Source organism: Protopterus annectens, chromosome 11.part0 (genome assembly GCF_019279795.1).
Source record: "Protopterus annectens isolate FY-2018-M chromosome 11.part0, PAN1.0, whole genome shotgun sequence".
Classification (NCBI taxonomy): domain Eukaryota; kingdom Metazoa; phylum Chordata; order Ceratodontiformes; family Protopteridae; genus Protopterus; species Protopterus annectens.
In genome coordinates, this window is record NC_056745.1 from 1147274117 (window position 1) to 1147299335 (window position 25219).

At 42.3% G+C, this 25219-nt stretch overlaps 2 protein-coding genes across 7 annotated transcripts in view; one reads left to right on the forward strand and one right to left on the reverse strand.

Moving 5' to 3' along the window:
* CCDC146 (coiled-coil domain containing 146) overlaps positions 1-25219 on the reverse strand; it is a 4019163-nt gene that overhangs the window by 2598695 nt on the left and 1395249 nt on the right. The window lies entirely within an intron of this gene.
* Positions 1-25219, forward strand: part of LOC122815746 (fibrinogen beta chain-like) — a 674021-nt gene that overhangs the window by 277226 nt on the left and 371576 nt on the right. For 4 of the 6 annotated variants that reach the window (XM_044088499.1, XM_044088501.1, XM_044088503.1 and 1 more), the window contains exons 3-4: positions 5965-6039; positions 7678-7749. In XM_044088499.1, the coding sequence (XP_043944434.1) occupies positions 5965-6039; positions 7678-7749 (147 nt within the window). The remainder of the gene's footprint in view (positions 1-5964; positions 6040-7677; positions 7750-25219) is intronic. The other 2 variants (XM_044088502.1, XM_044088504.1) reach the window with 1 other exon arrangement.

The window sequence follows — 25219 nt, forward strand, 5'->3', positions numbered from 1 at the left end:
GACAATCAGACTGGCAGTGGAGATATAACACCCTCGGAAAATGGACAGCTGAACCTTTCTGCAGAGGACTTAAAAATCCATCTGGAGCTAAAGAGACTTGAGTTGGAGGCCAGGCATCTGGAGACAGAAGCTGAGGAAAAGGAGAGGCATGAGAGGGAAATGCTGACTCTTCGCCAGAGTCATGGAGGTAATGGGCAAAGGAGTGACTAGACCCCAGAAGCACAAAAGGTCAGTAAATTTCTTCCGCAATTTAAAGAGGGGGATAATTTTGATAGTTTCATTGATATGTTTGAGTGGGTATGCAAACAGTATAGTGTTGACCAAAGGCCCTGGATATGGTTCCTGACCCCCTTACTCCATGGTAAAGCTGTAACTGTTTTGTCAAAAATGTCTGACGTTGCATGTTTTGATTATACTACTGTTAAAACTCACTTGTTAGAATTGTTTAAGATAACACCTGAAACATATAGGAAAAAGTTTTGTGAACATAGACGCAAGGCAGATGAAAGTGTGTGTGAATATGTTGCTGAACTGAGCACTTATTTCCATAGGTGGGTTAATGGATGTCAGGTCACCACGTTTGAAGGGCTGGCAGAACGTTTGGTGAGGGAACAAGCCCTTTCGCACTTTGCCTGAGGACATGAAGATCTGGTTAGCTGATAGACAATGTGCTATTTCAGATAAGTTGGGGAAGAAAAGAGACCTATACCTGGCAAGCAGAGTGGCCCTGCACAGGAAAGAGACCCCCAGTACTGCTCATGGGTTTAAAGGAACCCATGGTGGGCAGCCCAGACTGCCCCAAAAGAATCTGCCAGTAGCAGGGGAAGCCACTAGTCCAGATACATGTCCAGGAGCTAGGGTTAAATGTTTTGAATGCAACCAGTGGGGCCATGTGGCATACAGATGGCCACGGAGGCAAGGTGGGGAACAACAGATGAGAGAGACAGTAAGTGGGAAAGACAAAATGCCAATAGTAGGTTGTCTTGAGACAACAGGGATAGTAAACTACCATCCTGCAGATGTCCTGAGAGGAAAGGAGTTGGATGAGGCAGTACCATGTGCTTATGCAGTTACAAGCAATCAGGCTAGGAGACAAGCATATGGGTCTGGTAGTCTGGGGGAGACCCAGACAGACTGTATACTTGCAGCCAGGACTGGTGAGGTGGTTACTTCAGGGAGGGAGCTACCCTATAGCAGTGAGACTGAATGTGAGCCACAGCTGCTTGGGGGTACTGATGGTCCCTTGGACAGAGTGACTGCAAAGGTAGAGATGATTAGTAGTACCCAGGCTGACAGTGAGGCACCACTGTCAAATGATGCCAGACTTCCTGTGGAAGGGGAGCTGGGAAAGGTTACAAGGAGAGAGTTGAGGCAGGCTCAGCTCTCAGACCCAACATTGCAAGGCCTGAGGCAGGTAGCTAGGGAGGCACCTGATTCTCAAGTAAAGGGGGAATCTGTATACTGGGATAAAAGGGTTACTTATATAGAGAGTGGACCCCTGAGGGAGGGCTAGAAGGTGAGAGAGTACAGCAGTTGGTAGTGCCTAGAGCCTACTGTCTGGCACTTCTAGCCACAGCCTATGATATTCCCTTTGCAGGTCATATGGGCATAAAACGTACAAAGGGCGTATTATGCAGAACTTCTATTGGCCTGGAATTTCCAGAGATGTAACAGGGTACTGCAGGACCTGTGAGCAGTGCCAAAAGGTAGGCAAGGCAGGAGACAAGGTGAGAGCTCCTTTGATGCCTTTGCCTGTGAATGAGGAGCCATTTCAGAGGATAGCTATGGATATTGTGGGTCCTTTGAGTACCCCAAATTCCACAGGGAAAAATTATATCCTAGTGGTAGTGGATTATGCTACACGATACCCTGAGGCAGTGGCTTTGTCCTCCATTGAGGCAGAGAAGGTGGCAAATGCTTTGTTAGAGATTTTCAGTAGGGTAGTTTTCCCAAAAGAAATACTGATGGACAGAGATGCCAATTTCATGTCAGACCTGCTGGCTTGTCTGTGGAAGTCCTGTGGGGTGAAGCATATGAAGACTACCCCTACCATCTCCAGACTATTGGTCTTGTTGAGAGGTTAAACTCTACAATCAAGTCCATGCTACGGGGATTTGCAGATCAGTTTAAGAGGGAGTGGGACAAATATATGCCCCATCTGTTGTTTGCTTACAGAAAATTTCCCCAGGAATCCAGAGGTTTTTCACCCTTTGAGTTACTGTATGGGCATAGGGTGAGGGAACCTCTAGATTTAATTTGAGATGAGTGGGAAGGTGAGTGAGAGTCTCACAAGGAGTCTGCTGTGGCATACATCCTAAACCTCAGGACAAGGCTCAGAGAACTTATGGGCTTGGCCAAGGAGAAACTGGCAGAAGCCCAACAACAGAAAAAGGTTTGGTATGACAAGAATGCTCGAGCTAGAGAGTATACTGTGGGGCAGCAGGTAATAGTTCTCATTCCTGTCAGACACAATAAGCTGCAAACAGCTTTGGGAGAGGCCCTACAAGGTGGTAAGAAAGGTAAGTGATGTTAACTACATGGTGGAGCTGCTAGGCAGAAGGCAGGGGCACAAATTGTACCATGTTAACATGATGAAACCTTACCATGATAGGAAGGCCCTTGTGCTGAGCATTTGCAGTGGATTGCAGGAGGAGTCTGAGGGAGATCTGGGGACTGTTCTCCTCAGTGAGGCTTGGGCTGACACCTCAGTGGAAGGGGTAGCAATGTCCCAGCAGCTATCTCCTACCCAGGTTCGAGAAATCTGAGCAGTGTTGCAGACATTTGGGGGCATGTTCACTGGGAAATCAGGGTGCACCCACCTGGTGCAGCACCAGGTGTATACAGGACCCCAAAGGCCTATTATAGAGTGCCTGAGAGAGTCAAACAAACTCTGAGGGAGGAGGTACAGGAGATGTTGGACCTAGGGGTGATTCAAGAGTCCAACAGTCCCTGGGCCTCCTCAGTGGTGCTGGTGCCATAGAAGGATGGTAGTACCAGGTTCTGTGTGGACTACAGGAAATTAAATAGTCACACAGAGTCGGATGCTTACCCCATGCCTAGGACAGATGAGGCCCTAGAGCAGCTGGGTGGGGCTAAGTATCCTACAACCATTGATCTTTCCAAGGATTACTGGCAGGTGCCCTTGACTCCCAGGGCTAGACAGAAGTCAGCCTTTGTGACTCCTTTTGGCTTGTATGAGTTCACAAAGATGCCCTTTGAGATGAAGAATGCCCCGGTGACTTTCCAGAGGCAGGTAGATCATATCCTAGCAGGAGCAGGAGGGTTTGCCCTTGCTTACCTAGATGATATTGCCATCTACAGCCATTCCTAGCCAGAGAACCTTCAGTATGTCAGGGAGGTGCTGGGCAGACTACAGAGGGCAGGGTTGACCATTAACCCGAGCAAATGTCAGCTGGGTATGGCAGAGGTCTCCTACCTAGGACATAGATTGGGGAGTGGTAAGATAAGGCCAGAACCTGCCAAAGTGGAAGCCATTCAGGCATGGCCTGCACCTGTTACTAAAAAGCAGATGAGGGCATTTCTTAGGGACAGCAGGGTACTACAGAAAGTTCATCTACAGTTATAGTACCATAGCTGCTCCCCTCACAGACCCGACGAGGAAAAATAGGCCAGATACGGTAGTGTGGACCACAGCATGTGAGCAGGCATTCCAGAAGGTTAAAGAAGCTTTGGGAGGACCCCCTGCATTAGCCAGTTCAGATTACAGCAAATAATTTGTTGTGTAGGTGGATGCTTCAAACCATGGGGTGGGGGCTGTACTTAGCCAGATTTCTTCAGAGGGAGAAGAGCACCCAGTGGTTTATCTCAGTCATAAGCTCCAACCCAGGAAGGAATGCTATGTAAATGTAGAAAAGGAATGTCTAACCATAGTGTGGGCGCTGCAGAAACTTCAGCCTTATCTGTACGGAAGGAAATTCACTGTTATGACAGATCTCAACCCCCTAACATGGTTAAACAGAGCCAGCCAGCAAAATGCCAAGTTACTAAGATGGAGCCTAGGGTTGCAAGCATATGATATGTCAGTGCAGCACCGCAGTGAAATTAGCAATGCCAATGCAGATGGGCTCTCAAGACAGGGAACTGGGTAAGGTATACTCAGATAGACCTAACCCTCTCTCACGGGTCACTTGAAAAACTAGCTTGAGTTCTCTGGAGGGGGGGGGGGGGTGTGAAGGCTGCCAGCCTAGCCCGATAGAATTTTATAGATAATCCTGTCATCTGTAAATATTAATGTAAACCACAGGCTTGTTGTCTTAAATGGTAAAAATAGTGTTACATGTGGAACTGGAAAAGCAGCGCACTCTACTGACCAAGTAAAGCATGCTGTGACCCTTTGATGTAAACACGGCTCCAGCCAGTCTAAATGAAGTAATTCCTGCCACTGATATAAGGCCAGAGTAATGGCCAGAATTTGCATGCATAAAATGTCCTTAATGGTTTTGCTTCTTGACCTGGTGTGAGCTTACCAAAGAATGTAGCCTGTTAGCCTGGAAAACCCAGGGGAAGTGTGAAGAATGATGTAATGTGAACCAGGAATGTGATTTTAAAAACAGAGAGAATCAGAGAGCATTAAGCATTTTTGTCTTGACCATCCAACTCAGCACTGTCTTGCTCTATATGTAAGTTTATCTTAGACTTGTGTTTTCTCTTAGAAATAGCTTGAAACTAAAAAGTTTAGATTTAGTGTTTTTCTGTGATGTCAGAACTGTACTACTGAATTATTTTAAGTATTTCTCTGTGATCTCTGAACTCTTGACTAGCACTGTGTGGTAAAAAGTATTGCCCTGTGTTTTTAATTATTTACTATTAAATATTTTTAAACCCTTTTAACTGTGGCTGTTTTGTGTAGCGATAATGTAAGCTCTAGAGTACATTGCATGTATATAGTGATGCTGTACCAAGTCACTCTAATAAGCCTTGAGTGTTTAGCTATACTACCAATTGGATAATAATATTGCACAGTAATAATTGGACACCCTTTTAAGGGCCTTTGAGTAGCTGATAAATATTAGTGGGTGGTGGCAGCTGATACTACCATATAGTCTGGGAAAAAGGGGCACAGCTGGAGAAGCTGTGCCTGCCTTTCCCAGGAGTGTCTGTGTGGTTATATAAACTCTTCTCAAAGTGTGTGTGTGTGTCAGTTACTTGGGCAGGGACATGAAGCACTGGTTGGACAGAGAGGGTGCTGGAGGTTTTAACTTGCCCACTAGGTTGAGATCTGGACCCTATAGGTGTGCCAGTGGGGAGTCTTATTGGGGATCTGGAGAGCAAGGGAGCGATCAGCCCTGGACTGACTGTGATCTCTGTGTGCTCTTAGGGGAAATTGCACTTTACTCTGTGTATTTGTTATTTCCTGCTATATGAGACACCCCTCACTGGTGTTAGTAATGAGGATTGAAGCTCCTTGATTACTGGGCAAGGGCACGGGCATCACAGCTCTCTCCTTGAAACTTCTAGATATTACTCTGAAAGAGCACTTAAAGTTAGATGCGTATGCTTAGTCAATCACCTTGAAAGTAAACCAAAAGTTCTGCTCCTTTATACAGATGAGCAGTTCCTAACTGATTATTTTCCTGATTTTTTTCTGGCGGTTTACGGTATTAAGGAGATGTTAACAAGCAGTTCTCATATTTATTTTTGTATGCTGTTGATAATCCTCAAGTGTTTATTCTTTTTAATTTTTCACTGTTCATAATTATTAATGTTTGTATACTTTGTGTACTGAGACATTTGCTGAAAATGTTTGTCTTGTTTCCTGTGGATTTTTTCCCTTGCCTATAAAGAATTTCTCAATTAATAATTGAAAGGAAATAAATTAAATCTTCTCCTTGTACTACATAAATGAACCACAGTTTAATGTGTCTTTGTTAATGATTGTTTATTTTTTTCCGACATCTGACACCTTACTCTTGTAAAATGAACTACCTATTGTTTGTTTCATAGATACATCTACAGATGATACAAAAGGTGCTACAAAAAGCCCCAAGACTTCAAGAGTACAGACACAGCATACAAAAGGTACACATTTTTCATTAATTACCAAAAAAAAAAAAAAACATACAGTTGTACTCTCACACAGCGTTACAAGCTTAGTATACCTGTGCCAGTGTATGTTACGTTTTAGTGTTTATGCACACAGTGACAAAAGATCACATGATAGACAACTGACTCATTTGGTGGAAGACTACACACGCATTGGCTAGGATTCAGAAAGGGTTACTGCCAGCGGGAAGCCCCAACACAGGCTGAAAACCATGGGTGGTAGACTTTCCAACTCATGGACAAGTCCACTATAGTGATTCTACACAATCATAGAATCACCATGGTGGGCTGCTCCATGGCCATGCTAAATGCCAATGAGGCATTCCAGGGGAACAGACTATGTTATGTAGCTATGTGCTCTCACTAGGAAATGGCCTATGGGAAGAGATTTACATGCCCATGTGCTTCATAGAATCACTAGGATGCATAAATTAGCACAGCCAGCTATGTTGATTAACACAGCCAAAATGCCACGTACCCATTACTTCAAATGGGAGAGACTACGTTGCAGGTTAAGTTTCAGGGAGTGTAGAGGAGACGTACTGGTGAGGGAATGTGTGAGTGTGTGAATGTGTATGACAGCCTGTGTGTATGTCTGAAAGGGTACAGTCTTAGGGGGTGTTTGTACGTTGGTGTGTGTGTGTGTGTGTGTGTGTGTGTGTGTGTGTGTGTGTGTGTGTGTGTGTGTGTGTGCGTTAATGTGAGTATATGTCTGCCAGGGTAGTTTCAGTAGGCGGATTAGTTAAGAGATCATTAGAGAAGATGGGTGTGTGTATATGTGTGTGTGAATGAGTGCATATGAGTATATGGATGAGTGTGCTTTCAGTGCAGTCATGTACGGTGTATGTGTGTGTGTCATACCTCTAAGAGCAAGAAATCTGGACAAAGCCATAAATAAAAGTGGGATAAAGGCCCCAAAATAGGGACAAGTTTTAAATATTGCTCTTAGAAACTTAGAAAGTTGATAGAATAACAGGTTTTGCATTTGCATGAATTTTCTGAAGGGTATGAAGTCTGAAACTCAAATGTCTGGCATTATTATTTAACTTCAATCCCTAATGATGTGCCACTAATTTGCCAGAAAACCACAATTTTATGAAAAATGGACCAAAATTATGAGACAAAAATCTGGGCATTCTACGAAAATCTGTACAGTTGAGAGGTATGTGTGTCATGCATGGTGAGTGTCTGTATGTGTGTGCAGATGTCTGTGACTCTACATGGCAGTGAGAGTGAGGGGATTATGACCGTAGACATTTAGGGACAAGGCAAACTTCATAGAGGAATGAAGACTCCAAATCAGGGATAACTTTAAAACAGAGCAAGTGGTTTTGTAACATATGCATTTTCTTAACAATAGGAAGTATGGAACTCTAATATCTGACATTACTGACTGATAGTAAACATCCATGATTTTTTATTTGAAGGACATAGTAGATATAAGAGGCAAACTTAGGAATGTTCTATATTAATTATGTAATATTGTATAAACTAACTTATTGTCTACGTGTTCTGATATGTTCCACCTTGGTCTTCAAGAACCTGCAGCTTCAGTTATATTTCTTTATAACCCTTAATTCTTTTTCAGAGGTGTACTTACTTTCTGTCTTTCAGAGACTAATGTACATGGAATAAAACCTGCAACAGAAAGCTTCACTATTTTAAACACTGGAACGATTAACAAAGGTAAAATATATTTAACTGAAAAACTACAACAGCAACTTCATGTGTGTTGAAGAATGAAATATACTGGAGCCAGTAGTGGTTTATCCTTAACAGCTCGTCATTTATTGAAGTATAAGTGCATAATGTATGTACCATAACATTATATGACTAAAGAATCACTGTCTTCATTGTGGTTCAAAATTTTCCATGAGCAATAATAAACATAGCCAGAATGGGGGGAGGGGTCAAGATCATCCATGTCTGTGCAGGGCCCCCGCAAACACTGTAGATGCTTAAAATAAAAAATAAGTAAATAAATAAATAAAAGCTTAGGTGGTGAGACAAGAAACCTTCCTCTTGAGTAGCACTAGGGCATGACTAACAGGAGAGATAGGTTGTTCTTGGTAAATGATCTTGGTGTTTCCTGATCATGTTTCATTTTTTTTCTATTAAAGGAACTTCCTTAAGTTCATTGAGGTTACCAGATAAGTATATGTCCAATGGCAGCAGTACAGAAACTGCACACAGAATGGATTTTCTTTTTTTTTTTTTCTTATTGTCATTAGGGTTGAGAATGGGACAATTGTAAATGTTACTCTAATTCACTTAAAAAGTTAAGCTGGGTGTCAGTTTTTTTTTCTTCAATGTGTATTTTAAGACCAATGAAAAGCATGAAAGTATAGTGTCTAGCAATAATATAAAATACCACAGTATACCTCTCAAATGTCTCTGATTTTGGATCAATACTTTGTACTGTCCCCCCTAACCCTCCCTAAAAATTGATGAAGTAGGGAGAAAAGGTGCTCCCTCTCCAAAATATGACAGACTCTATCCCCTCACAGTTTAAGTTCTACTTTATACAATCAATATTATCTCTTAGACAATAATACATCTGACCCCCCTCTCTCTACCCCTGTCCAACCAAAACCACCCACAGCTCTTCAGATTTAGTCTAGTACCCACCTTGTTCATAATGAAGTTGCTCCTTAAACCAAAAACTATTTCCATAGCTGTAGACCAACTACCATTAGACTACCTAAAACTGGCCACAGAAGTCACAATTTTCCCTGTCTCCATACTAATTAATAAGTCTATAGCAGAAAAATACATCCCGTCACTGTGGAAAAAATCCTATAACATACCACTGCACAAAGGCTGCACATCTACAGGGTTTAATGACTATAGATCAATAGCGATTATCTCTCCCTCTCCAAAATAGTAGAGAAATGCATCCATGTGCATCCAATACAATACCTAACCTCAAATAACCTACTCTCAGAAACACAGCATGGGTTTAGGGCCCAGCACAGCACCACTACTGCTCTACTACATTTTACCAGTATAATAAACCAACATAGAAACAATGAGCTGCTTGTATCCACCATATTATTAGACTTGTCAAAGGCATTTGTTACTGTCTCACACTAGCAACTGCTCATTCGACTCTACTCAGTAGGACTTTTACAGTACTCTGCATTGTGGTTTCTTAGTTAACTACCTGAAAGGCAACAAGCCACTAAATGGCAACAAACCTATTCATTCTTTCAACCAGTTACCACTGGTGTCCCTCAGGGCTCTATCCTGGGTCTTCTTCTATTTAACATATTTATTAATAACCTAAACACCTCCACTCACCATGCTAGTTTAGTTCAGTATGCAGACAACTCAGCTTTAATATGTGTGGCCTCAACAATAAATAAGTTTTAAGATATTACCCAAATATCTTTCTCCTCTGTAGAAACCTGACTCAAAGAATCAAACCTCCTACTCAACCCCAAGAAAATTAAGTTAATGCTTTTTACTGGAAAAAGTTGCCAAAATCAAAAGAAATCTTTATCATAAAGTCATCAAATAATATTGTCTTTAAAACTGTAACTCACAGTAAACTCCTAGGCATTATAATAGATAATCTCAAAAATTACCAGAATATACTGCACACCATTAAATCTACACACCAGAAACTAAGCTCCCTTTATAGCATCAATGGATTTCTTACAGATACTATAAGAAAAACTATAGCCACCACCTAATTATTGCCAACTCTCTTATACATTGCTCCTATCATAACAAACTTAAACAATACTCAAAGAAAGAAACTTGCCTCCTTCTACAGTAAAAATGCCAAAATTTGCCACCAGTCTCACTCATAGGACCCACTATTGTCAAAAAGCAATTAAACTGGCTAGAACTGCACAACTACCTAACACATTCACAACTAACTACAGCACAGAAACTCATTCATCATCCAGAAAAATACCCTCCACTACAAAACTTAATATTGCCCTACTCTGTCCAGCAAGAGACCTCCGTTCTGGTAACAAATTCTTACTACTCACAAATAAGTAAAATAATGTTGCAGGAGACTTCGCTTCTCCCAATACATTGCTAAACTCTGGACTAGTATCACCACACAAATAAAAAAACTCTGACAAACTCAGTAGTTTTAAAACACTGCTTAGAGAACATAGGTTCATAGATTCATAGGTAGGTACTAGGCTATCGGCCCAAGGACCTACGTAAGCCTAGCCAACAAGGTTCACTGGCTTACGCCACCCAAGAAAGTTATTTTCCTGTACCACTGTCGAGCAGAGACACAGAAGTGATCCCTGGGGTGTATTTCCTATTTCCCATCCACTCATCAAGACTTTTCTTGAAGAGTGCTAATGAAGAACTTTGCTTGACATAGATGGGTAGCCTGTTCCAGTGTATGGGAAGTCTCTGGGACAGGAATCTGTCCCTCCAGCATGTCCTGTTTATTGTGGTGACAAAGTTTAGGTCCCTAGAGCCTGTAGCTCAGAGGGATTGGGATTTCTTTAGGTGTAGCATGTCCAACAGCTCTGGGTTTGACATAGCTTTATATGTTAGGCAGAGATCACCTCGGAGTAGGCGATATGCTACGGAGTAAAGCTGGAGTTTTTTGAGGGGGTCAGTGTAGGGCATTTGTTTGAGGCCAGTAATCCTCTTTGTGAGCTACGTCTGTGGCCTTTCCAGCTGTTGCAGATGTCTTGTGAGGTACTTTCCAAAAGGGGCACTGTACTCTATAATGGGTCTAATGAGTGTCGAGTAGAGGGGAACAATTACCTTTTTTTTCCTGGATGAGAACCCTTTTATGATGAGGTGTACCATGTAGAAGGACTTCCTGACTACTGTGGCAATGTGACTATCAAAGGAGAGACTACTGTCCACCTGGGTCCCAAGGTCTCTTATCACACATTCGGTGTTAAGTAGATTGCTGCCTATGTGGTACAGAGTTTTTACCAAAGTGGATGACACTGCACTTTTTGGCATTGAGCTTGAAGCCATGGCTCTGACACCAGGCATCTGTCTCAGTGAGGCCCTTCTGTAGAATGTCCACATCATTTGCGGACTTGACTATGGCTCTTAGTTTGCAGTCATCTGCGAACTTCATTAGCCAGAGGCCTTCTGTGTTAGCCTGTACTTCAGAGAAGTAGATACCAAACAGGAGAGGTCCCAGGACGGAACCCTGTGGTACTCCACTTGTCACTGCTTTGAGGTCAGATTTGGAGTCTGCAACTTTTACAGTATGGGTTCTGTCGGCGAGCCAGTTGGCAACCCATCTTGTGACATAGGGATTTATACCTAGTTTAGGGAGTTTAGCTATAATTCCAGAATGGGGGATGGTGTCGAAAGCTTTGACGAGGTCAAGATAGGCTGTGTGAACCACCTTACCCTCATCTACAGCTTTGGTGACTGCCTCAAAGAAGTCAATCAGGTTCAGGAGGCATGATCTACCTTTCACAAACCCAAACTGGGTGGGATCCAGAATATGGAGGTTACCAGTGTCTTTGTTTATGAGTTCCATGATGATACGTTCCATGGCCTTGCAGATCAGGCTCATCAGGCTAATAGGTCAATAGTTCCTGGGATCAGTGGTGGCTCCCCTTTTGTGGAGTGGGATAACTGTTGCTGTGCGCCATTCAGTGGGCACAAAGCCTGATGTGAGGCTATTATTGAACATGGTGCTTAAGTGGGGAGCCAGTTCGTTCTGAAGTTTGTGTAAAACACAGCCTGGGATGTTGTCCCATGGAGCTATGTTTTTGGCTTTAGAGTGTGCAGCTTTTACCTGCGTAGTTGTGATTACAGGGACTCTGCATTCTTCCTGTATAGATATGGGCCCTTTAGGGGTGGGGGGTAAAGTTAGCACTGAACCTATCTGCCAGGATGTTGGCAATATCAGTTGAATTGTGCTGTAATTCAGAGCAGATCTGGGTGTTGCCATCGAGATTCTTGACATAGCTATAGAATGCTTTGTGGTTGTCCTTAGAATTAGTGGTGATTTTGTTTTCATAGCTAGCTTTGGAGGATCTTATAAGGGATCTCAGCTTCTTACTGAGGCTGACCAGGGAGCTCCTCCACTCATGGGATTTTACTCTCTTTTGCAACAGTTTCTTCCTTCTTTTGTACAGTTTGTTTATGGCAGGGGACCACCAGATTGGCTTCCTTTTTTGGGGGGATAGCACGATCCATGCACTCGTGTAAGTGCTTATAGAGTGCATTTGTGCAGGATTCAGCAGTTGTAACTGTATTATCCATCTGCATGGGTGTCATGAAGTTCACCACTTCTGGCTTAAGAAGCATGAAGTTGGCTTTGGAGAAATTTTTTACTGTGGTTTCCTTAATGGGGGGCGGTGGCGGGATGTGGATATCAAGGGTGATTAGCTTATAGTCGGATCGGACCAATGAGGAGTTGACTTCAGATGTGGAACACCGGTCACTCATGTTGGTAATGGCTAGGTCTAGGATATTGTTGCCCCTGGTGGGGGTGTGGATAAGTTGATCCAGGGCATTGGAGTTTATGAATTCCAGAAAGCGTCGAGCTAAGGAGTTGGTACATGAGTAGTTTTCCCAGTTAATGGTGGGGTAGTTGAAGTCTCCCATTATTAGGGTGTTTGGTTGAACCCTAATATTTTCCAGTACATCAAGAAAAGAGGAGTGGAAATCCTGGGGCATGGTGGGGGATCTGTAGCAAGCTACAATTTGGATTGTAGTTTTGCCCAGAGTTAGTTGCACTTGGATAACCTCGGATGAATTATGCTGAGCAACTAGCCTAGAGGTGTGGATATCCTTAATGAATATGGACACACCTCCGCCTTTAGTGTTTTAGTCCAGGTTACATGGCCGAAAAGTGTGATATGAGTTATAGCCTGGTAGTGCAGGGGTGCTCTCTGCAGCCTTGAACCAGATCTCAGTCACTGCACAGATATCGATGTTCTCCATTTTAAGGAGTGCCTCGAGTGAGTGCATTTTGAGATTTAGACTTCTAGCACTGAGTAGCATTGCCCTCAGTTTTTGCTTGCCTGTTCCTGTTACGGTGGTGAATTTGAATTTGTTATTTGAACCTTGCCTAAAAAAGGCACTATAGGGGCAGCAAGATCCTTAGCCAGTATCCGGAATCCCAGGGGCAACAGTTGCAGGCCATCTGTGGCAAAGCATCGTGGTCTGTCAACCATGTCATTCCAAGCAGACAGATACTGGATCCCCTTAGAATGACACCAGAAGCTTAGCCAATTGTTGAAATCAATCATTTTGTCCTTGTACTGCGGTATCATTCGGGGCGATAACCAATCCTGAGGTTGAGAGTTTGTGTTCACCATATGATACCCTCCGAATACTTTCCTTAAATAGAATATTTTCAATCTGTCACTGAAATGACAAAACAATTTTTATGCAAAACTGCTGCCTGTAGAATCCACTAAGTTGCATGTGGGCTTTCTCTTTAGTTTACTAACTTCTACCTCTGTAAAATCTTAGAATGTATAAATTTAACTACTGTATGTGTACAAATGTAAATAGAAATGCAATTAACCTGTCTTTATCTAGAACTTAGTATAATGCAATGTAAGCAAATTGAGCTTTTCTGTCTGGGAGTCTGCTAAAAATGGTAATTACCCAGTTGGACGTTCTCAGTAAACAATAAGACAAATAAATAATAATGAAAATAATAATAATCACTCTGATTATTGATTTCATTTTGCTTCAGAAAATGCATGTTAATTCACATTGTCTTATTCTGTCAACTTTTCCAGTTAGTACTAATATTTATAAAAGAGATCCTGATTTGGGACATTTGCCACTGATTAATCTGAATTTGTCATTGATTCAGGAGGTAAGAGGGCTATGCTTGAGAGGTATATATGGGCACTGGCAGTGGCTGATAGCATTTTAAAACTATACGTGTGTGTGTGTGTGTGTGTGTGTGTGTGTGTGTGTGTGTGTGTGTGTGTGTGTGTGTGTGTGTGTGTGTGTGTCTATAAAAATAAATGCACAGCATGTGGCTATGGGGTATGAGAAAGCAGTGCAAGTGTCTTGGGAAACAAGTTGAAGTGGCAATTACTTCTTTCACTTTTTCACACTTACACAACAAAAGTGCGTACAGAAAGTGGCTGACTTTGTTTAGGGAGGACAGGCAGGCCTTGTGTGAAAGCAACTGAAAATAAGACTGGCTTCTCACTGTGTGTAACTGTGTGTGTGTTTAAAAATATTACATATTTTTATCTGTCGGCACACATATAACTCCGCTGGAAAGTAGCAAAAACAAAAGTTATGTACTCATCATAATGATGCATCTGCATTGTCTATTTTCATTCTTCCTCAACTGATGGGTTTCGAATCCAACATCAGATCTGACTCAACCACTTTTGCCAGACTCATGGATTCAATTCTTGAGCTCCTCCCTTTACCTATGATGGCCCACTCTCCTGGTATACCTCAGAATTACTTTCCTGCCCCAACAGTAACATGGAGCTTTCTACTTTAAAAGGATACCAGATAAGAACATAAAAGCTAGAACTCAAAGCCAGGAACAGGCGAGTTCCCAAATGTACACCCTTAGGTCTCACTAAGAAACAGGGCAGATGACTGAAGGGTGGGGAGTTGAGGAAGAATGAAAATGGACAACACAAATGCATTGTTATCGTGAGTACATAACTTCTGTATCTGACATTGTAATTTTCATTCATTCCTTTACTGATGGGACAGAGCCCCAGCTAGATGAACCTTGGGTGGTCTTCATGGAAGGATATTCTTGAGTACAGCGGAACCAAATGCTACCCTATTTCTATATAGTATGTCTAACTTGGAATGAACAATAAAGGTATGAGCAATGGACCAAGTGGTGGCTGCACAAATATCATATACGGAAGCTCTTGACTAGAAGGCCAAAGAGGTGGCCACAGATCTTGCAGAATGTGCTTTGGGGGGCTTGGGTAAAGCTAAACCTTTTTCTTTATAGACACAGGATATGCAATCAGTTAACCATTTAGACTAGAGTCACTTTAGAAACTACTTTACCCAATTTATTCTTGGAGAACGAAATAAACACTTTATCAGATTTTCTGAAATCCTGTGTTCTGTATAAATAAAACCTCAGCCGCTGATGTAGATCCAGAAGATGCAGTATATATATATTCTCCTTTGTCTGAAAATTAAGGGAAGAACACAGATAAATGGATGACCTAATTTAAGTTGGATTTGGAAGCTATCTTAAGTAGAAAGGATGGGTTTGTGTGGAAAGAGACCTTGTCTTTATGGAAGATCAAGTAAGGAGGTCTTGCAGAGAGGGCTTGGAGTTGAGATAACAGCAACCAGAAAAATTGTTTTCTAAGACAAAATCTTAAGGTCATTCTTAGTGGAAGGCTCAAAGGGATGTTGGGTAAGGGCCTGTAAGACAATAGTCAAATCCCATGCAAGACAATAGTCAAATCCCAAGGAGGGCTAGGTCTTTAACTAGGGGCCTGAGTAAAATGGTACATTTAAGGAAGGCCTTGCATAATCTTGAGCAAGCCAGGGAAGAATGATTCTCTCTGAATGAAAGTTTGAAATGGTCAATAGTTGAAGTCTAATAGTAGAATGGCTCACCCTGTTGTTAAAAATGCAGGCCAAAAAAGTCCAAAACTGCAGAGACTGGGGTGGAGTAAGAATCTAAATCTCTCTGAATGGCCCAGATTGAAAATCTTTTCCATTTACTCTTGTAAATGTTCCTAGTGGAAAACTTCTGAGAGGATAAAAGAATCTGTTGAACTGGGGAAGAAAGCCTGGGCTGTCTTGCCATCACTGGATCTGAAGAAACCACATGGTTAATTTCAGGCCGTTGATGTCTGAAAGTTGCATCCCTGTTGGGTGAAACAGAAGGTCTGGATGTGGATCCAGTATCCAAGGAGGATAAATAAAATAAGGCCAGTGGAAGGTAAACCAGACCTGACGAGGCCAAAGGGGTGCAATGAGGATGAGTGTGCTCTTTAAATGGGATGGTTTCTTTAGACATTTGGGGATTAATGGTAACAGGAAATGAGCATAAAGGAGACTCAAGGGCCATTTGTGGACCAGAGCATCTCTGGATGACTTCCCCCCTATAGTAGGACCAGGGCAAAGAACCTGCTGCACTTGTTGTTGAGAGGAGAAGCAAAAAGAACACAGCAAGGATGACCTCATCACTGAAAAACCTTTTCCGACACACATTGATTGAGAGCCCCCTCTTGTGAGACATCAAAATGGACCTGCTTAGTCTGTCTGCAAGCATGTTGGTTTCCCCTAGTATGTGCATGGCCAAAAAAAAAGTGGCCAAAGAGATTGTTCATTGCCACATTCTCAATACCTCTCAACACAACAGGTACGATCTGTTTTCCCCCATTTGTTGATATACCTGACTACTAATATGTTGTCCATATATATAGTGATCATCCCCAAAGATAGAACATCTTGGAATGCCTGCAGTGCTAGTAGGACAGCTCTCATCTCCAGGAAACTGATGTGCAGATTGGCCTCTTCTGTGGACCATGCATCTTGGACTGTTCTTCACAAGAAATGTCCCCTCCCATCTAATTTGGGAGGCATCCATGGTGACTGTGGCTACAGGCTGAGGGAGAATGAAGGGAAAACTTTGACAGACTTCTTCTGAATGAATCCACCAAAGAAAATATTCCTTGCAAACTTTGAAAATCTTGACTTGATCACTTAGAGAATGTTGATGTATAGACAACTGTACTGAAAGAGTCCATTGAAGGACACACATATGATACCTGGCTAACAGGTCCAGTGTTATTGTGGCTGCCATTGATCCTAATGCTTGGAGGACTAGGATGAGAAAGGGGATTGTTTTCATGACCTCAGACCTGAACATGTGAACCCTTTTCATAGGCTATCTATTTGGTCATGTCTAGACGAGCACCTATGAACTCCAGGGTCTAAATAGGGGTAAGGTAATGCCCAAAAGACAACATAACCTGAACAAGTAATCCCTTGCTTTAATCAACAAATGCCTGGATGGGGCAGTCGGGAGTCAGTTGTCTAGCTAAGGAAACACCCGGAATCCCACAATCCCAGCCATCTCAGGTGAACTGCTACCACCAGCCATGCATCTGGTAAACAACCTGGGGACTGTGGTGAGACCAAAGGGCAGTGCTCTGAACTGGTAATGGCTGACTCCCAGCCGAAAGTGCAGGTATCTTCTGGAGTGCCTGTTCATTCTGATATGATAATACACATCTTGAAGATCTAACGAGCACATCCAGTCATCTTTTCAAAGAAGAGGTAAAATGGACTGAACCGTGACCATCCAGAACTTCAAGTATTTTATGTACTGGTTGAGTCAGCTGAAATCAAGAGTTGGCCTCAGGCCCCCTTGTCTTCTTTGGCATTAAAAAGAGTCTAGAGTACGTTCTGGATCCTTGTTGGTCTGGGGGCACTTTTTGGATTACTTTTTTTTTTCTAGCAGCTTTTCTGTTTCCAAGGCTACAGCTTCCTTTGCTTGAGTGGAACATCAGGGATATTTTTCATTTTTGCTGGAGGAATTTGGGAAAATGGTATGAAATAACCTCTGGATAAGATATTCTGCATCCAAGTGTCTCTTGTAATGGATGCCCAGGCTTCCGAGTGCAGAGATGAGCACCCCCTTACAGCCTCCAGAGTGCAGCAATCAGGTAAACCTTCTAGGTGATAAGGCCTATCAGAGAAAGCATCTCTGGACCTCTGGTTCTGTGGGCCACCTTTGCCTTTAATGTGGCATCTTCCATTAGAGATCCTCCCTCTGCTCTGGAAGAGCTTTCTCCCTATGATTACTGGAACGGCCCTTGGGACTTGCAGAACTACATCTTTCTACTACCTTGCTGATTCCTGAAGAAGGGCCCCTGAAGAATAGAAACATAAATACCAATGGCAGACAGTATCTTTTTGTCTTGCTCACTTCTGGAGAGTGTTTCTTTAACTTTTAGCCCAAACAAAGATGATCCATCAAAGGGAGCATTGATGAATACAGATTTGAAGGTTTCCAAAAATCACACAAATGCATCCATGCATGCCTCCTGACTGCTATGCTTGAAACCACAGCCCTAGAGGTACCCTCAGCAGCATGAGAGATTAACCTCATGGAAGCATTGGAGGTGGACTGTAGGGTGGTCAGTTGAGAAGAAGTTTTCTTCTGGTCCTCCACAGACATGGACTCTGAAAGAGATTTGGAAAGCTCTTTATCAAATCTCTTTGTAGCCTGGGGAAATGTGTCAAATACTTCACTGACTGAAGGGCAACGGTCACTGAGCCATAAACACCCTTGCCAACCCTGTCTAACACCCTTGACTCTCTATCAGGAGGGTAAAGCTCTGTTCTGCAAGCTCTCTCTCTTGGTGGCTGCCACCACCACCATGGCATCTATAGGGATTCCCTTGCTCCAGTGGGCCCTATCTTTAGGAAGAAGTAGAAACTTGTCAGGCCTCTTAGGAATATGCTCCATTGCATCGGGTTCCTTCCTTGCTTGGCGTGAAATAAGACTGATTAACCTCACTGGTCGGAGTGACCACCCAAGACATAGCTGGTACAGCTTGAAAGCCTCCAGAACACTGATTCCTCTTGGGAAGGTATGTCGGAGAACCAGTCACCTCTCTGTTTAAGCAGTTCTAGTATCTCTCCAAAGGAGACATTATCAGGTGGAGATCTGGGGGACCCTTCCCCTTCATCAAGGTCAATGTCCTCAATGACAGATTTCTGAGGGGAATCTAGGTGCCTCCTTTTGCAAATTCTCTTCCTAGGGACCTCATCAGTGGGATGGTCTGGTGAAGTATCGGAAGAAGGTACAGAGTCATGTATGAGGACTGTCTCTGTGGAGTAGACATGCTAGGACCAGTGCTCAGAGTCAGTGGAGGGAGGGCAGGATCCAAAGAGGGCAAGGATGCCCTTTCTCTGGGTAAAGAAAAAGTCCTATCTGCAACCTCAAAGGCAGAAATTCTCGGAGAAACAACAGCCAATTGTACAAGTGCCAAAGCCACTGCCACCAACCTCTTTAACCCTCTGGAATATTGCCTCAAGGAGGAAGCTAGCCTCAAGAGACAATGATGGCTCCAAGAGCCTCAGATTTGATCATAACCCCCCAGAACTGGTGCCAACACTTTGGCTCTGAGAGTCTTCTTGCTCTGAGGAGGTCTGAATTGGATGACTCAGGGGAATAGTCAGAGTCAAAGAATGAGCTGTTTTCAGATCTAGTGAAGATATCTTCGAAGATCTTGGATCTAAGGGTTCCAAAAGCACTGGTTAGATCTGAGAAGGAAAAGTGACATGATGTTGAGATGAGGGCATGCTCATGGGTCTGATGGGAGACAGAAACAGAATGACTCCTATCTGAATCTGAGCCCTGAAAAACTTCCTCATCATCCTTTCTATCTCTGCTTCAGACAAGCTCCTAGAAGACGTAAGGAATGAAGTAGTAGATGGTGGCCTGGATGATTTTCTAAGTGTTTCCTTTTGGAAGGGTGAATGAAGCCGAGGAGATATTGGATCCAGAATGAAATGAGGAGAATGGATCCATAGTAGGATCCAAGGAAGGCGTCACATCAGAGGTTTTGGTTACTTTAGCTGGTGGCTCAAAAGTTGGAGCTGAATGGGAAGAATGACCAGGGTCTGTTTCCTGAATTCCTTTTCTTTAGGAGCTGAGTCAGGCTTCCCTTTGTCTGTTTACTAGAGGGGGGTTGAGCCCCAGCCAAGAAAAAAACAGCAGAAGAAAGAGACAAACCTTTCAGCACAAGCGTATGCTTTCTATCACTTAAAGCACAGGAACTGAGCCCTGAACAAATTGAACAGTACAGATCTAAGTGAGCAGTGCCCAGACAATATACACAGTCCTTGTGGGGATCCAAGTTAGGGATCTTATGCCCAAAGGAGGTGGACTTTTTAAAACTCATTGGCTTGTCAGCCATAACCAGAAGCTAAACTACAGTATTTCTACAACCAAAAAATGATGAAAAAGGAAAAGGAAACCTCGTTATACACACACACACACACACACACACACACACACACACACACACACACACACACACACATATGTATGAAAAAATAAGGATGATACAAGCAATGGTATGCAAGGGATATCCGAAAAGTGGCTAAGCAAAAGGAAGGAAGAATACCAAAGATGGTACAAAGAGAGTACCATGAATGGGTAGAAAGGCCTAACAGCGGGTATCAAAAGGAAATAGAGAAAAATAAGGGGAGACAATGAGTAGAAAGGCAAATAAGTTCAATCTAACAGTAAAGGACAGTGGAGGGAAGTAAGCTAACTGCAGAAAAGCCTCACAAAAAAGGATATAATGCTATCTCTTAATTTCCAAATTCTTGAGAGCAGGAATCTGGTCCAAACGATGTAGTAGCAAACAAAATCTGAGGTGTACCAGGATAATGGGACATCATGAACAAAGGAAGGAGCTTGAGACCTGGATTTGTGAGTCTGGTAAAAGTGACAAGTCAGATCAAATGAAGGATCTAAGACCCATCAGTTGAGGAATAAATGAAAATGACATCAGATAATACAGTCAACTATTCATTATATTAAAAAAATAAAAAAACACAGAATGCATCAGAGAATATCTAGACTTTTAGAACTTTGAAAGACCTGGCAGCCCCCTACTCCCACAGTATATAAATGGATTTTGACATGGACTTAATGATGGCATCTGCCCTCAATCCCACCTATTCATGTGTTACCAGGAAAACTCACTACCTGTAAGTGCTTCTTTGAATGATTTTTAACAGCACATACTCTTAATCCTCTGTGCTTAACTGCCAGATGACTTGTACCTGCTTCAGTTAAAACCTTATTTTGGTGGTGCACATTCATAGTGTGGAAAGCTATTTCTGTCCTGGTTTGTGCCTCATCAAAAAAACATGTGATAAGAAAATACAGTTGTGTAAGCTGCATTTACTTAACATAACAGTAGATGTTTACATTCTCCACTTCTGCAGTAGCCTTAGCTATGTGGGTCATATTCTGTCAAGTATATAACTTCCGTTCACTCTTCCAAAGTCTGGTTTCTTCCCACACAGGCTCCCAGGCTGCTGAGACTCCAAAGAAAGAAAACAGCAGCCTGTGCTCTAAAACCTGAAAAGGAGACAGCCTACTGTTCTGACACAAAGTAAAGATGGTAACATACAACTTTATCTAAAAACATAATTATATACACAAAAAATGAGGTTGGAGGGAATGTGAGGCTACTGAAGCAGTGATTTCATTGAGCATCTGCTATTATCATAAGTGCAACTTACATAACTGTACTATAGTTATCATAAAGCACTGCTGCAGTAGCCTTAGCTGCATGAGAAGATTACCACAGCTTATCCAACCTAGAAGGAAAGATTAGGATCCAGGATCCCTTGAACCTAGAAAAGGAATCCAGTTTGTAGTGCCTCATAACAGCATACAGAGAGGACCATGTAGCTGCCTCTTTCCAGTTTGCCATCAAATAGACATGGCTCTAATACAGTGTGCTGTAACACTGCCTGGAACTGATGACCATGGTGGGAATAACAAAAAGCAATAGCAACGGATAACCATTTGAAAATAATCTGATTTGACACAGGTTGCCTTCCTTTGTCCCATCATAGGAGATAAACAGCTGTACAACTTTCCTATAGGACTTGATTGTGTTAAGACAATAACTGAGTTGCCTGTGCATGTCCAGAGTATCAAGAATATTTTCTACCTGATTTTTAGGTTCAGGATAGAAAATAGGGAGAGTGATGGTTTGATTCAAAGTAAACGATGAAACAACTTTTGGCATGAATGAGGGATTTGGTCTTATGTTAACCATATCTGTGTGGAAAACCAAATAGGATTCACCCACCATGAGAGTTTGCAAATCACTTACTCATCTTGCAGATGTCCAAGCAATTAGTAACACAGTCTTACACTTCATGAACTGTAAATCAGCCTCAACAGCAGTTACAAAGGGACACAAAGATAACGTTTCCAGCACAAAGTTAAGATCCTGAATAGGTGCCAGCTGTTTCCTTGGTGGTCTAACATGCAAAACGTATTTGAAGTACTGCTTGACCAAAAAGTGAATAGAAGGGGGGGGGGTCCACTGGCAGATATGCTGAAATGACCAACAGATGAGAGAAATAGGAAAGACCATTGGATAGTAACTGACACACAGAATGGCATGGAATCCCTGAATGGGCCCTGGTTGTTACTATGGTAACAACTTGCTAATCGTTTTCATTTAGTAACATAAGATTTCTTAGGACTGCCTTCTGAAAAAAAAGTGGCTAAAAGAAATCAAAATTGAATCATCCGGGCAGACAATTATAGTTGTTTCAGACATAGGTGTATCAAACTCCTCCAGTCTTGTGTGAGTAGATCTAATCTGTGAGGAAGCTTGTGGAAATTGCCCTTAGCCAGTTTCATAGGAAGGTAGACCCACTACCTAGGCCAAAAGGGAATCACCTAAATAATCACTGAAAAGTAAATTGGAATTTTCAGAATAACCCTGGATATCAGTGGGTAATGGTCCAAGCAAATCCTGAACTAGACTTGGATAAGGAATCTAGTTTAATGAGTTTTGTAAAAGTCTACACAGTGGACCATATTTCTCCGACTAGAATATTTCTCGCATACAAACCTTTCAAACACGCCTGGTAATGTAAGCCTCGACCCTGCTTAGAGTTGTTTTCTGGTGGTGAGTATAATATAAAGTAATAGCACGAGGCAACCATTTCTAAACAGTACGTTTAAATACAGACTGTCCTTTTTCTACTTTCACAAGAAATTAAACATTCATCAGAAGTTCTAAAAGATTTTTTTCTGTCAAGATAATATATGAGTTGTCTGTGGACATCCAAGGTATGGAGAATACTTTCTCCCTCATTTTTAGCTTCTGGAAAGAAGACAGGAACACATGGCATGACTTGAGGTAAACTCAGATATCACTTTCGGCATAAATGATGGAATAGTTCTTAAGGAAATCCTATCTTTGTGGAGAATAAAATAAAGGTTGACCCACCAGGAGAGCTTTCCAAACAAATATTCTTCTCAGAGTGGTCAGTTTGTAAGAATGTTTTCCATGATACGAACATGAAGTCAGCCTGAAGAACTTGTTCACATGGAGCAAGAGTTAGGATTTATGACACAAAATTAAAACCCCAAAGAGAAGCCACCTGTTTTTTTAGGAGGCTCTTAGGCAACATCCCTTTCAAAAGCATTTTCACATGAGGTTGCAGGAAAGAAGGGGAGCCACGGACAGGCATGCTGAAATGACAGATAAGTGAACCCTGACTGAGGAATAAGACAGGCAATCAGACAGTAACTCACACAAATACTGTAGAACCAGAGAAATACTACTGCTGAATGGATGTTGATTCTTTTCTTGGCCCCAACTAGAAACTTGTTTCCAATTGCTAAAATATGATTTTCTAGTAACAGGCTTTCTTGCCTCCATTTCTACCTACTGCTCTTCCTCAGAACAAATGTGCCTAAAAAGTATTTAAATTCTATCATCCAAACTGTATGTTGTAGTTGTTTGGGCTAGGAATGTATAAAACTCTCCTAATCTTGTGTGAGTAAATCCAGAATGTGAAGAAACTTATAGTAATTGCCGCTGGTCATTTGCAAAAGAAAGGACAACCACTGCTGCCTCGATCATAATTTGCAGAGTCCTTCTGAATCTTCAGAATGATCTTAGATATTAGTGGAAAAGCATAAAGGAACATTGCTGTCCAAGCAGAAGCATACTAATGCAGGGGTGGAGGATGTGGTCCACAAAGCATGCAATGAGTAAGGGAATGCAGCCTTGCCTTTTAAAAGGTTTTTGTGTTTTAATTGCAAAAGGCTTAAAATAAAAATAGAGACACATCCTTTAAGACACCCTCTGTCTCTGTGTCTCTGCATGTGTCAACACACGCATGCACCTGTTGCTTACTCCTTTTTACACGTTCCACATGGAATTTAAATACAAGATGGCCACTGCCTGCTTTTGTGTGTGTGTGTGTGTGTGTGTGTGTGTGTGTGTGTGTGTGTGTGTGTGTGTGTGTGTGTGCGCACGCGTACGCGCGTGCTAGGGATGGCAGGTTACTTGCTTTACTGATGGTCAAACCCTGTACCTCGGCTACAGGAAATAAGCCTGAATCCTCTACACCAACTACCAAACTAGTAAAAAATTAGTTTTGGTGCATTTTCAAAGAATTGAGTTTCAGTTGTAAGCTTCAGTGCATTTTCAAGGAATTGTGAGCTTCAAGTGAACAGAAGTTTACTACTGCTCATGCTAAGTCTGTTTTCAATGTACAACTGTTTTGTTTAGCAAATGGTCATAGCATAACAGGTAGCATACTTGCTTTTGATTTAGAGGGCTGTGTGCTTTACTCCCACAGTATAGAGACAGATTGCGGATACTGTGTTGTACTTTAAGGGGGGTGGTGGTGGTGGTGGTGGTGGTGCTGCAGTCCTGTGTCCTCCTTTGGATAAGATGCCTAGTAACTATGAACCTGTTGTTGGTTTGCCATCCATTCCCTATTGCAATATTAAGAGCTTACCAATTTTTTAATGTAACATAGGCAATTTATTCTTCAAGGGCAGCAGGCACTGAATATGTAGATTAAACACTGAACTAAAAAGTTGTTTGCTAGCAGCAACCTCTTCATTAGTTACAGATTTCTTTAATATGGAATTATTCAAGTGACATCTGCACAGATTGTCCATACTGACTGGTATTGGTGGATTGTAATATCAAAAGTCTGAGTGGCCTTTTATGGTTGAAATGTTCTGAAATTATCAGTTTTGTCATTATTGGGTCATACGTTTTGTTTCATTGACCCACGGTGGTGGTGCTGTGGTAGCGTTGTTGCCTCACAGTAAGACGCTGTCCGGTTCGATTCTCAGCTAGAGCGTCTTCTGCGTGGAGACATGCTTGAATGGGCATACCTTCGTTGAAGGTTGTGCATCAGGCCTGGTAACTCGGCATGTAAAAATCAACTACCAATCATTAGCGGACCGAAGTTCCGCTGTGGCGACCCCTAACGGGGAAAAGCCGAAAGACACAACAGCAACGTTTTGTTTCATTGCTTAATGGAAAGTTGCTCAAAGCTACAAATTTAAAACACACTTTAACAAGTGGTGCAGTATTATACAAGGAATATAATTTAATACAATCAGAAAGGTGAATCAAAGAACACATGCCTGTAGGCAGAGGTCCTACAAATGCAAGCAAGGGGCCTATGGCTT